Source organism: Sorex fumeus, unplaced genomic scaffold (genome assembly GCF_029834395.1).
Source record: "Sorex fumeus unplaced genomic scaffold, SorFum_2.1 ptg000005l, whole genome shotgun sequence".
Classification (NCBI taxonomy): Eukaryota; Metazoa; Chordata; class Mammalia; order Eulipotyphla; family Soricidae; genus Sorex; species Sorex fumeus.
In genome coordinates, this window is record NW_026606062.1 from 1,143,610 (window position 1) to 1,157,216 (window position 13,607).

Here is a 13,607-nt window from a genome sequence, read left to right on the forward strand (position 1 = left end):
CTCTTAGTTTGCTTGTAAACTATAAGGCAGAAACAACTTGAACACTGTAGCACTGTAGCACTGTCCTCCCTTTGTTCTTCAATTTGCTAGAGTGGGCACCAGTAACATCTCCATTGTGAGACTTGTTGTTACTGTTTTTGGCATATCAAATACGCCACTGGGAGCTTGCCAGGCTCTGCCAGGTGGGTCGGATATTCTCGGTAGCTTGCTGGGTTCTCCGAGAGAAACCAAAGAATCGAACCCGACTCGACTGTGTGCAAGGCGAACGCCCTACCCACTGTGCTATCGCTCCAACGCAATTTGAACACTAAAGAAAAAAATATTTTAATCTTTAAAACATCAATATCCACTCCCTCCCTTAACTCACTTAATCAAATATGCATTTCCTTCCTCTTGCATAGCTTGACTTTTTTTTTTTAAGAATTTTGAAATAACGAGTGGCACTTGATAAAAATAGAACAGTTGATTTTCTTAAACACACAGCTCTTTGCAAGTCATCAGTTAAGGGCTCAGTTGAGGTAATTGTAAGAATTTTTTTCAAAAGAAAATAATTAGTCAAGCAGTATCTTAGCTAGGTAAATCCTTCATCACATAAAGTGATGTAAGTAATTTAAAATAATGATGTGAATAATAGAAGCCATTGGAGAACCACATTGAATATCCTGGTTCATCCAGGACTTTGTCAAGAGTCCATGCTAGAAAATCATTCCAGAACCAATCATAAGTTTTAAAAGACACAGAAGGAAAGAGGAAAAGCAGACATTGACATCTGGATACCTACAGAACTAAATCTGTGGATTTCTTCTTTATTCACTCTCCTCACTGTCCGTCTCCTCTTCCAAAATTCACTGGGTTCTCTTTTGAAAACCTTTCCCCGGAAGCTCATTGTATTGCTGTTACTGAAGTGACAAAATATTTTAGAATACTCAGTTTCATTAAACGTCCTCCTCCTGAAGCAAATCTTTCTTCTCTTGTTAAAAAGAGAAACTATATGAATATAACTCAACTGAAAGGAAACCACATTACCGCTTCCTGTTACTACCTAGTCAGACAGACTTTAACACATACATTCTACCACTTGCCTTAGCACAGAACAATTGCAGATATTTAAGAGAATTGCTCATGGCCCTATAAATCATTTGATATAAAATCATCTAGCAGGGCTAGAGGATGTTACAAAGGGTAAGGCATTTGCATTGCACAAGGCCACCCAGAGTTTGATTCCTGCCACTGCAAATGATCTTCTGGTCACCATCAGCAGTGATTGCTCAGCATAAGCCAATGAGTAAGCTCCGAGCACTGCTGGGTGTGGCCCTCACACCAAAATTAAAAAAAATATATATCAAAATAACTAAGCCGAGATGAAATCAGAGAGTTAATTTATGGTAGATTCCATGTTTGTTACTGAACCAGCCAAATTGATTATTTTGGCTGGATTCATAGCATTCTATAAGAGTATACCTGAGGTCTGAGAATTGAGTTTAAAGCAGTTGCTTATTTAATTAAAGATTAAATGTCTGGGTTTCTGTTGGGGAGTAGCCAAGATGATCACTGGGAGTACAACAGAAAAGGTTGAAAATGGGGTTATTGATGTAAGGAAATTGGGCTTTCCGGATGTCTTATAGACTACTCATTGGTAGGGATGTCTTAGTTTTCTATGTCATACAGTGTTAAGATTTTGTTTGCTCTTCTGTAGGATTGATCTGCACAAGAGTGGTGCCTGTTACTTCGATGCAGGCGCCTACACATTGCTTATTTATAAATTCTTATGAGGTAGCAGAGGTGGTTTAAGGAATATTTCCACCAAGACCTGATCTCCATGACACCGAGAGAGAAGAGACTCCTAAAATGCTCCTGGAGATGATTTCAAAAGGAAATCAGGAAGGAGTTACCATGTGGCTCTTAACCCGGCATTTGCTAGGATATATTTGCTCCAGGATATTCAAACATCGCTTTTTCAGAAAACCTGCTCTATTCATCAGTTCCAAACTGTGACCTTCTTCCTTACAGTCCTAATGTTCCTTCCTTGCTGGCCTGCATTCCTTTTTTTCTTCACTTTCCTCTCTCTGTCTTTTAATCACCTGGAAAAAATGCAGTAATACTCCTTTATCTCATCCTAGGAAAGCATGAGATTGGGTTTCAACAAATGCAATTCTGATTGTGTATTTGAAGGAGCTATCTTCAGGAATTTTTTCAATAGAACTATTTTAATTTTTGACTTTTTTTTAAAACTGAAAAGAATTTAATTCTGGGACACCGGGTTTGCCAAGGTATGAATATGTTTCTATATTTTAAAAGTTTAAAATGATATTTTTTGAGGATTTTTAAATTCTGGACTTGTTTCATAATCTAACAAAAACTATGAATTTAATTGACAGAAAGATTGATTGAATATCCAGAAAATATACTGCATGATAAAGGTGGGGTGTGCGGTCACAAATGCCAAAGTGCATCCATGGACCCTCTTGGTCCTTCTACCCTGCATTCCTCACTTAGGGTGTTAAAAGACAAGAATCTTTCCTTTTAAGGGAACACATGTTATCTTGAGCAGCACTTAAACAACTTCTCTTTAGAATATTTGCATATAGTCTCTCCTCTATTCCTCTTTAGGTACCACAATTTTTTTTTAATCCTGGAGTCCCTCCCACTCCTCAACTTCTGCAATATGAGCATGAGTCATTTGTCTCCCTGCTTAGCTATGGATTGCATCTCCTTTAAATAGTGACAAAAAAGACACCATCGAGCTGTGAGCAGAACTGCAACGTAGACACAGTTTCCTCCCTCCCTCCCTCCTTCCCTCCCTCCCTCCCTCCTTCCCTTCCTTCCTGCTTCCTCCCTCCCTCCTTCCCTCCCTCCCTCCCTCCCTCCCTCCCTTCCTGCTTCCCTCCCTCCCTCCCTTCCTTCCTGCTTCCTCCCTCCCTTCCTCCTTCCCTCCCTCCCTCCCTCCCTCCCTCCCTCCCTCCCTCCCTCCCTCCCTCCCTTCCTCCCTCCTCCCTCCCTCCCTTCCTGCTTCCTTCCTCCGTCCCTCCCTCCCCTCCTGCTTCCTCCTTCCCTCCACCCTCTCTCCCTCCCTCCCTCCCTCCCTCCCTTCCTTCCTTCCTTCCTTCCTTCCTTCCTTCCTTCCTTCCTTTCTTCTTCTTCTTGGCCACACCAAACAGTGTCTATGGACTATATTCCTGGTTCTGAGCTCAGAGATCACTTATGATTGTGCTCAAGGAACTAAGTGATCAGGTCCAGGGATCAAAGGGTGCAAGGAAAGTGCTTTACCCTATGGTACTGTATCTCCAGCCCCATGTTGACATAACTTGTGGTGACTACAAAGGAAGGGACAATGTGGGAAACAGAGAGTTCCAAGGGGAGGGTATGCTGGGGCCTCTACTGGACTCTTCCTTGAGCTAAGACCAATTTTGTTTCTTCACACTTCTGAATACCTTACCCCATTCCAAGAAATTCATTTTCTGTTTAACTTCAGAAATATTTGTCCAGCAAAAGTTTAACTCGGACAATGGGCATGGGTGGACAATAAAGAGAAATTGGAGATTAGTTAGCTCAACCACCAAGAGTCACAGCCAAGTTCATAAGGGAAGAAATATGCCCAGTGGTAGGGCGTTTGCCTTGCACGCAGCCAACATGGCTGACGCGAGTTCGATTCCTCCGCCCCTCTCGGAGAGCCCGGGAAGCTACTGAGAGTATCTCGCCCACACGGCAGAGCCTGGCAAGCTCCCCGTGACGTATTAGATATGCCAGACACAGTAACAACAAAGTCTCCAATGGAGACGTTACTGGGCCCGCTCGAGCAAATCGATGAACAACGGGTGGGCCTTTACCTTTACCTTTATGATGCCAACAAAAGATTAGAATTTATTGGGTACTATACTCAAGATATTGCCAGGTTTCATGAAAAATATGTCACTTTTAGCCTGGTAGAGGAATTTATGCAAGTTTGAAGAAGTGTACAAAAACTTTAGAGTTATGATATAGCAATAAGACAAGTTGAATAATAAGGGAAAGTCTATAAGACAAGGGAGTAGAGTAAAGGATGCTTGGAGAAAGAGGAATGGAGCATAGAGAAGGCATACGTTAATATGGAAAAATCTACAGTCAACCTAGGTTCGAATCCTGGTTCTACCACTTCTTAGTTGTGTATGCTACAACCCATCACAAGCCCCTGCCAATTCTCAGTTTTCTCATATGTAAAATGGGGATAACACAGTGGCCACACCAGAATTGCTCTGAAGATAAAATTTATTTATCCTCATGGCTCATAACCAGCTTCTAGAAGCTGCCTGCAGCCTCTCCTTATAGTCCCTGTCTATCCATGCCAGGAAAAATAAGGCTGAATTGTCCTTATACATTGAATATTTCCCTTTTGTTTTTCTGACCTCTCCTAAACATTCATGCTGTTGAATCTCTCCACTCCAACTAGAGAAAAATCTTGACTACTGTGTTATGATTAGAACTGTCCCACCCAGGCAATAGGGGATAAATTCCATATTGTTAAGCAAGCTGGTCAATCATCTTAATTGGTATTCAGAGAGTTGGGAGAAAGCACAGGGGTTAAAATGTTCTCCTTGCATGTGGTCAATGCCGGTTCAATCATGGAACTGTGTATGGTGCCTCGAGGGTGACCACATGTGACCCCTAAGCACAGAGCCAGGGATAAATCTTTGGGTACAGGACTATTGGGTGTGGCTCCACATCCTCTCAAAAATCTGAACCCTAACAAATTTACATCCATAAAAGCCACAGCTGTTTAAGTTGACCGTTCACTTAACTAACTAGAATTGTGGAGAGAAAGGGAGGACAGATTTTTAGAAAACTGTTTACTCCAAGGCTGCATCCTCAGCTATAATGTACCTTGTTTATTTTGTGTTGATTTTTTTTTGTTTGTTTGTTTTGGTTTTTGGGCCATACCCGGAGATGCTCAGGGAATATTCCCAACTCTGTACTCAGGAATTTCTCCTAGTAGTGCTTGGGGCCAATCAGGGCATTCAAGCCCAATACATCAGGATCCTCCGTTAGCTGTATTGCGGATTCACTACCAGGATCTCACCATTCTACAAAGAAGTGATCGTTGATGTCAAGAGAGGGGTGCGGCAGGGTGATACCATTTCACCGAAACTCTTCAGTGCCACCCTCGAGAACATCATGCGACGACTGGAATGGGAAGGAATGGGAGTGAAGATAGATGGTCGGCAACTACACCACCTCTGCTTTGCTGATGACATTGTTTTAATAACACCAAACATCAGCCAAGTGGCACAAATGCTGGCCGACTTTGACCGTGAGTGTGGAAAGGTAGGACTACAGCTGAATCTTACGAAGACAATGTTTATGAGAAACAGCCTTGTTCCTGACGCCCCATTCGCTCTCAATGGAACGACCATCTCCGAATGCAACAGCTATGTGTACCTAGGTCGAGAGGTCAACATGACAAATGACCTGGCACCCGAGCTGCGCAGGAGGAAGAGAGCGGCTTGGAACGCCTTCAAGAACGTCGAAGAAATAGCTAAGAGGACGAAGAACCTCCGGCTCCGGGCACATCTCTTTGATTCCACTGTTCTTCCTGCATTAACATATGCCTCAGAGACCTGGGCCCTACGCAAACAAGATGAGAACGCTATTCAGGTCTCCCAAAGAAGAATAGAAAGAGCTATGCTTGGAATATCACGTTTCACTCAAATGAGAGAAAGAATCCGGAGTTCTGACATCCGTCGACGATCAAGGATCAGGGACGCTGTCTCATTTGCCAAGGTGTCGAAAATCAGATGGGCTGGTCACGTAATGAGATTTAAAGACGACCGCTGGACTAGAGCTGTTACTGATTGGATTCCACGGGATGTCAAGAGACCGCGTGGCCGCCCACCTACCAGATGGTCAGACTTCTTTGTCAAGATCATGAACGATTGGTTTGAGGCCCTCCATGTTCCCGGAGCTAAGAGATGCCATTGGGCTACACTAGCACGCGACAGGGACAAATGGAGACGTTACTGGCGCCCGCTCGAGCAAATCGATGACTAACGGGAAGTTAAGTGATTAAGTGATTAAGTGCTTGGGGGACCATATGGGATGCCAGGGATCAAACCCAGATCAGCCAAGAGTAAGGCAAATGCTCTATTTGCTGGTACCTTCACTGTGGTCCATGTTTTGATCTTTTAAAATCTATTTAACATGAAGTATAGACAGAAAAAAAGGTATAAATGAGGACAACACTTAGTCCTTGAAAGTTTTTAGACAAAACAGTGTGGTTAAATGCAGGTTGCAGTAGGTAGGGTCTAAAGGTAGCACTGTAGCACTGTCCTCCCACTGTTCATCGATTTGCTCGAGTGGACCCAGTAATGTCTCCATTGTGAGACTTGTTGTTACTGTGTTTGGCATATCGACTATGTCACGGGTAGTTTTCCAGGCTTTGCTGTGCGGGCAAGATTCTCTCAGTGGCTTGCTGGGCTGGGCTCTCTGAGAGGGGTGGAGGAATCAAACCCGGCTTGGCTGGGCTGGTGGCTTGCAAGGCAAAGGGCTAGAATGTGGGTCACAGAAAGAGAAAGTATGCTTTGCTTATATGAGAACCTAGTTTGGTCACTGCTACCAAATAAACAGAATGAAATTAGGGAAAGAGAACAGAACCAAATAGATTTGAAATGTGAATACTGGTGAAGTAAAATATATAAATCCAGAGAACAAAGGCAATTAGCTAAAAGCAGCTGACTATGAAAAAGTCCTCTTTATATTTTCTATTTTTGAGCAATATATAAACAGGCCACACAACCAGCAAATGACATTTTTGCTGAATCTAAGAAGCCAGAGGGTCAAAAGATTGCCCTTTATTGGTGGTGGTTTTGGGGGGGCGGTCATTTCTGGCAGTGCTCATGGCTTACTTCTGACTCTGGTCTAGTATACTCCTTGCAGAACTGAGGGTACCATATGGGGCTCCAGGGATCGAAATCAGGTCAACCACATGCAAGGCAAGGACTCTACCTGTCCAGGCTCCCAAAGCATGGACTTTCTTGACAGTGTGTCTGAACCAACTCGATAAATATTACCCCCAAAGTACCTTAGGACTGCGCAGTAAAAGAAGTCTTGATGGTTAAGATTTAGCTAGACACGATGTCCTCCTTGGACCCACAGAGCTGATTTGAGCAACTTCCTGTTTATTTGTTTCTGTTTATTTCTTTATGGCAATCTCATTTCATCTTTTTATTCCAATTTATTTGACCTGTTGACTCTGCTTGGCATTTGCTGTGACAGTTGCTTCATTGTCAGAGAATTTTTAAGATAAACGATTTTCTTTCTCTTGCATTTTTGATGACTTTGTCTTTGTTAATGGATTTGATGCACAGTGCTTTCTGATAGGAAAGCATAGGGCTGGTCCACGGGACATTTCCAAGTTCATCTGTGTCTACCTTCTCAATGGAAGCAAAGTTCAAGCAAAGCAGTTACTTCCTCCTTTATTTTCACATCTCCTGAGTCTGACCCCAGGCAAAAGTGATTGAGCCAGTATCACTAAGGTACACTACTTCCTACTACAAAGGTCAGAGTTGAACTGCTCTGAGTACTTTGGGGAGAGCTTTATATATCTCAGGGGAAGTTGAAATGAATACAGCAAAAATCTGTTATTTCTCAGTGTAGAGTTTTCAGTGAGCATGATCTGCAAACATCACAGAGTTTTCCTGCCAGCTAGACTTGAAACCAAATAGCATTAGTTGTAGCATAAAATATTTAAGAATTTCATAGAAAATAGAGTGCTACTGTGGGAGAAGGGAGATGAGTCAAAAGTAGAAATACTGCAGTTGTGTATATATATGTGTGTGTATATATATATGTGGGTGGAAAGTGTGATGTATGTGTTTCTGTTGTGCTTGTGTACACAAATCAAATTTGATTGCATTAAAATTGTTTATAGTGGGGCTGGAGAGTGCTCAGTGGACTGAATGCATACACACAGTTGGCATGCAGGAAACCTGGCTTTAATTCTGGGTACTGCATGGACCCCAGAGCACTATCAGGGGTGACCCCTGAAGACATAATTAGGAGTAGGTTAGAGTACAAGGTATGGCTCAAACACACACACACACATACACACACACACAGATGCATAGGAATATGCACATACACAGCACAAAAATAAACCAGTTGTTTTGGCTTTTTGGGTAACACCCAGGAGATGCTCGTGGGTTACTCCTGGCTCTGCACATAGGAATTACTCCTGACGGTGCATGAGGGGACCAAACGGGGTGTCGGGGATCAGATAGAGGTCAACCTTGTGCAAGGCAACTGCCCTACCCACTGTACTATCACTGTGGTCTTGAAATAAAATAATTTGTATCTTTCCATTTTCAGTCATTCAAGCATTTGTGTATGTCTCTGAATTTAAGTTGGTCTCAGGATGTAAGAACTCTCATTTTGGATGTGAGGGGGTTATACAATGAGTAAAATACTCGTTTCTTATGAAAGGAAATGATCTCAGCTAAGAATCTCACAGTGATCAGTGAAGGGTTATATTTTCTTTTAATTTGTGCCCTATACAATTGTATACAGAACTCCAAACAGAAAAAACACTCCACCCAAATATACTAATGCATCCTATCAATGCATTTCTTAATGCAGCATTTAGGAAAGGTACAATATTGATTTAGTGTTTACCTCAATTTTATGATGAGGATTTAGGTATTTTGCCACTATTTTAAGTTTTAGGCTCTCCAAAGCGTTCAACTACATTTAATAAGTCAGCTTAAGTTTAGTCAGGTGCAAAGTGGAAAGCCTCCAAGAGACAAACAATCATTCTTAGGAGACACAGTTTAACTCATACCCTCTTTCTATGTGGCTCAGATCCACAGCCTAACAATATGACAAAGACAGCAGCAAAAATACCACAGCTGTTATGTGGATTTCTAAGCTGTATTTCATACACGTAAATACATTATTTTTCACTCTTGAATTGCTAGAGCTCTTTAAAAAGTCATGCAGCTAACACTTTACCTAGAATATAGTGTTCTGTTCTCATCAAAAAATAATCAACTCCCAAACAACATATTTTTCACTGGATTATTACTGCCATTTCAAAAAAGACTAAAAGCTATTTTTTTCCACAAATAATCAGGTAAATGCATTCAAATTTCGCCTCCCAGAAGATAGGAATAGAGTATGCTTGAATCAATACTATTATCTTTGATAATACAAGCACTATTGCCCATCGCTCTTCTGTAGAGGCATAATATTCTCTCTGCTTCCTGGCTTGAATTCTACGCCAGCTTCCCACAGCTGGAAAAATTAACTAGAGACTGCTGTTACTTCTTTAAAAAGAAAACAAGCACCTAAAATTGCCCTCCTGTGGTCATTCCAATGGGTAATTACCTTGCTTTCAATACAAATTTCACCCACAGTGTAATGATTACCCTGAAATGTATAGTCTATACCAGTTTTATGGAGAAGCCAAGGTCTTTTAAATTTTGAAAATCTAATGGAAAAATGTTAATTTATATAACATCAGCATCACGTATTTTTATTCGTGTGGCAGTCTTCTTGTAGCAGAAATATGCATCTTTACAAAGAGAGAGCAATGAGACACTCATACCTAATTTTGATGATGAAGTAAATTGTCACATAAAAACAACTATTCAGATTAACAATTTTTTGTTCATGGGTCACTCCATTGTTTAGCTTCAATCTCTGTAAGCAGGCTCCACACAAACCATTGCCTAAGTGGTGTTACAATGCATTCACCTTTCAAGGCTTCCACCAGGAGGAGAAAGCTTAATATAGCACTTGGATTTAAGCATTTGATGCCTTGTTTTGTGAAAGCTGGAAAAACAGTTAACTGGTTTTGACATTTTAATCAAGAGCATCTTTGTGTTTTGCAGAAAATTCTTGGATTTTTATTTATTTAGTTGTGTGCACTTGAGTAAAATCCTTGACCTTTTGAAGTATAGTAGCTCAAGGATCTCAACTGAAGGACAAATAAACCTCTTTCTTTCTGTCCTGCACCTCAGTGAGTGACCAAGGACTAAAACAGCCCCGAAATAGGGCTTAGATAGCTCTGGGAATCACACCAGAACTTGCTCAATCTGGTTTTTGAGACCGGGTACAATGGAGAAGCAGCTTCGAGGTACTTTCAAGATTTTCCCAAGTGGTTCCATCCATTTCTGGTATGGTGCCAGGTATCAGTGAAAGACCAGGGATGAAGAAAGGGAACCCAATCACAGTTTTCATAGGGAATGGTGCACATAAAACAGTCTAGAGAAGCCCCAGATGCCAGCAGGATGTGTGAAACGCAGAATAAGGGTCAAGAACATGAAGTCTACATCATCATATAGGCAGAGACATGAGTTAGAGCCTGGTTAAGGATGAACTTTCCAAGTCATCTTTCTACACAGCCAAGAACCAATGTTCACAGACTTAGCTACACTACTAGAATCCTGGAAGGGAAAGGGTTAAAAGTGTAGGTCCTAGGGTATTATTTATGAGACCAGGAGGTCTAATAGAGAACCCTAGGAATCAAGTTTTATAACAGGCACCTGAATGACTAATCCAAAGATGAAGCTATGTAGATCACAATTTGAAAAATGCTGATTCATAAACTAGCTCCCAGAGAATTCTCTTTGACTGAAATTATGTTATAATTCCTTCAAGGTGCCACTTCCCAGTGCAAATGATTCCTCAGATTGTACTGACCTTACATGGAAAAACAAATATTCTCTTTGTCTTATGTGAACTCAACCAAACAGAACTAATGAGGAAGCTACATCACCTAAAATATTTAGGGGACAGGGTATAAGGAAAAATCCAGCTGTGAAGCCTGCCGTGAAAAAGTACTACTCCAGAGATAAGTACCAGGAGGACTGCTCCATGATTCGGAAACCAGCCTCACATGCTGGGGGAAAAGGTAGCTCAGATAGAGAAGGGACAACCAAGTAAAGGGTATTTCGAGGGCCGGCTCAGGAGGGGAGATGCATGCCAAAAGTAGACTATAGACTGAATATGATGACCATTCAATACTTGCATTGAAGACCACAACACCCTAAAGGAGAGAGAGAGAGAGTAAAAGGAAACGTGCCTGTCACAGAGGTGGAGGGGGGAGCGAGAGGGGAAATGAGGGGGTGGGGGATGAGAGGGATTCTGGAAACATTGGTGGTGGAGAACGGGCACCGGTGGAGGGATAGGGATGGGCACTTGATCATTTTATGACACAAATGTAAGCATGAAAGTTTGTAAATCTGTAACTGTACCTCACAGTGCTTTGTTAAAAAATATTTTTTTAAAAAAAAGTAAAGAAATGCTACTCAAGCTGCTCTACAGAGCAGAGCTTACAAATGGATTGGAGGTGAGAGAGGAGGAGCAGAGGTACATGGAGGGGACCCTAAGATAATGGTGGAGGGATGGAGGGAAGCAGACATTCTGGCAGAATGTGGTAGAATAGTCAATGGATGAAACCCGGTCACAAACAGTATTATAGATCACGGTGCCTCAAAAACATTTAAAAGAAAAAGAAAAAATGAACATCAGATCATACCCAGCTGCCCGTCTGTTTTTCTCCTATAAGTATTGCATGTACACTCCTTCACACTGGCTGCTGCTCTGCTAGGGTCTTTGCAACTCTGGGCGAGCTTGCTGTCTCTCTTAGTTATTGTCAGCCTCGGGTTTCCTCAAACGTGACACCTTTGACATTGGGGGCCGATGATTTCTTGTGGTGGGGATGGTCCTGTCCAGCAGAAGACATTTAGCACTGTCCCTAGTCTCTCACATGCCAGTACAGCCCCCATCCCAGCCTTCTGACAGAATAACTCACAATCACTGTCTTCAGAATTTGCCAAATATCCTCTTGGAAGTGGAGGACGAAGGGAGGAAGAAAAAGTCACTCCACCTGGAAAATCTCTGATATTTTCCTTAATGTGATTCTGATGATAGCTTTCAGCCCCAGCTATCTCCTGGAAAAGGGAGTTTTGTGTGTTTTTTGCTCAAACTGGGGTTAGCTTGATCTGAAATTTGATCACTTTGATTATCATCCACTTAGAAGTAGCTCAAGGCTACTGACCTTCATAGGAACTGATTCATACATCAGGGATTCTGTTCTGGGGTTGGCATGTCCCATTAACGGGCAAGTTTCCTGCTACTTAGAAATAGTCAAAAGCATGTTATCATGCACGTTCAATCACTTTGTCTGGGAGACTCAAGAAACAAGCTGGTGGCCTAGGGTCCTGGAAGGGAGAGGGTTAAAAGTGTAGGTCCTAGGGTATTATATATGACACCAGGAGGTCTGATAGGGGACCCTAGAAATCAAGTTTTACAACAGGCACCTGAATGACTAATCCAAAGATGATTCCAAGGCTAATCCAAAGCTCCAAATAAAAAGATGAGGACAGATGTAATAATGAGAAGGATAAAGTGGGGAGTACAATGTCGATGTCCTGGGGAAGATCAGTGACCTGTGCTGGACTCTGTGGACCAGCCATTGACCCCTGAGCCTTCTCATTTACTTGCTGGGTGTGGCAGGACAAGTTAGCCAATTTCTCTGAACTTGAGTTTCCTCTTCCGGTAAACGAAAAGAACCAGAGCTCCTGCCTTTTTGAGAGCCATGAAGTCTCACAAGAGAATATCTGAAAAGCCTTTTGCACAGTTGAATTAATCAAATGCTCAGGGGGATAGTATCATAAGTTTTATTAGGAAGTAAGCCGTGAAGAAGACCGTCTTAAGTGGGAATAAGGCAATGTGCCTGTTGGGCATGTTGACATGTTGATAGTCATAGCTGGGTGCCAGTGCACCGAGCATCAGGAGGTGGGGTGTGGTAGGGAGCACTAAAGGACATCCATTGCTTGGAAAGAGGTGAAGGAAAAGGACACTTTAACTGGAGGGAGTGGCCGGAGAGGCTCTAGGCTTGGGTGTGGATGTTTCCATCAAAGAGCTCCACCTCCCAGGCACACACTCCTTCCACAACTGACCTTTGTGTGCCCACTGTGCTTTGCAATACCAGCTACTTCATTTTTAAATCCCCACTGCGCACAACTACAAAAGCTCCCAATTTTCTTATTTCTGTCATCTCCCTTCATCCCCTACAAAAGACCCACATATCAAGGATGCTAAGAAAGCCAAGATTTATCCAGGATCACATGCCTTTGTATCTTTCCTGGTGACTTTTTCAGCTGAGCAAGGCTGTGTATTTTCTGAGCAATGCACAGTGTGGTCTTTATGTATGGCCAAACTGTGCTGTGTCTCCTCCTGGCAGGTGGCAAATACCAACATTATAATTACCAACTTGACATATGAACAGGATAAAAAGGGCATGGCACTTTCCTCTGCTGTCTTCTCCCCCCCACCCCCACTTTTTTATTTTTTATTTTTTTATTTTTTGCTTTTTGCATTACAACGGGTGATGCACAGGAGTTACTCCTGGTTCATACACTCAGGAATTACTCCTGATGGTACTCAGAGGACCATATGGGATGCTGGGAATCAAACCTGAGTCGGCGATGATCAAGGCAAATGCCCTATTTCTACTGCTCCAGCCCCTGTGCAAGGCAAACGCCTGCTGTGCTACTGCTCCAGCCCCTGCTGTCTTCTCCCTTTTCACGGCTACCCAAGGCCATGGCAGGTATTAAAGTACACTGACACTGAGA

General features: G+C 42.4%; 1 protein-coding gene across 10 annotated transcripts in view; it reads right to left on the reverse strand.

The window, feature by feature from the left end:
• DOCK10 (dedicator of cytokinesis 10) overlaps positions 1-13,607 on the reverse strand; it is a 326,872-nt gene that overhangs the window by 206,202 nt on the left and 107,063 nt on the right. The window contains exon 1 of one of the 10 annotated variants that reach the window (XM_056120935.1): positions 782-886. The exons of the other annotated variants lie outside the window; for them this stretch is intronic. Within the exon in view, the coding sequence (XP_055976910.1) occupies positions 782-886 (105 nt within the window). Of the gene's footprint in view, positions 1-781; positions 887-13,607 lie in introns of those variants that run through there. 10 annotated transcript variants of the gene reach the window in all.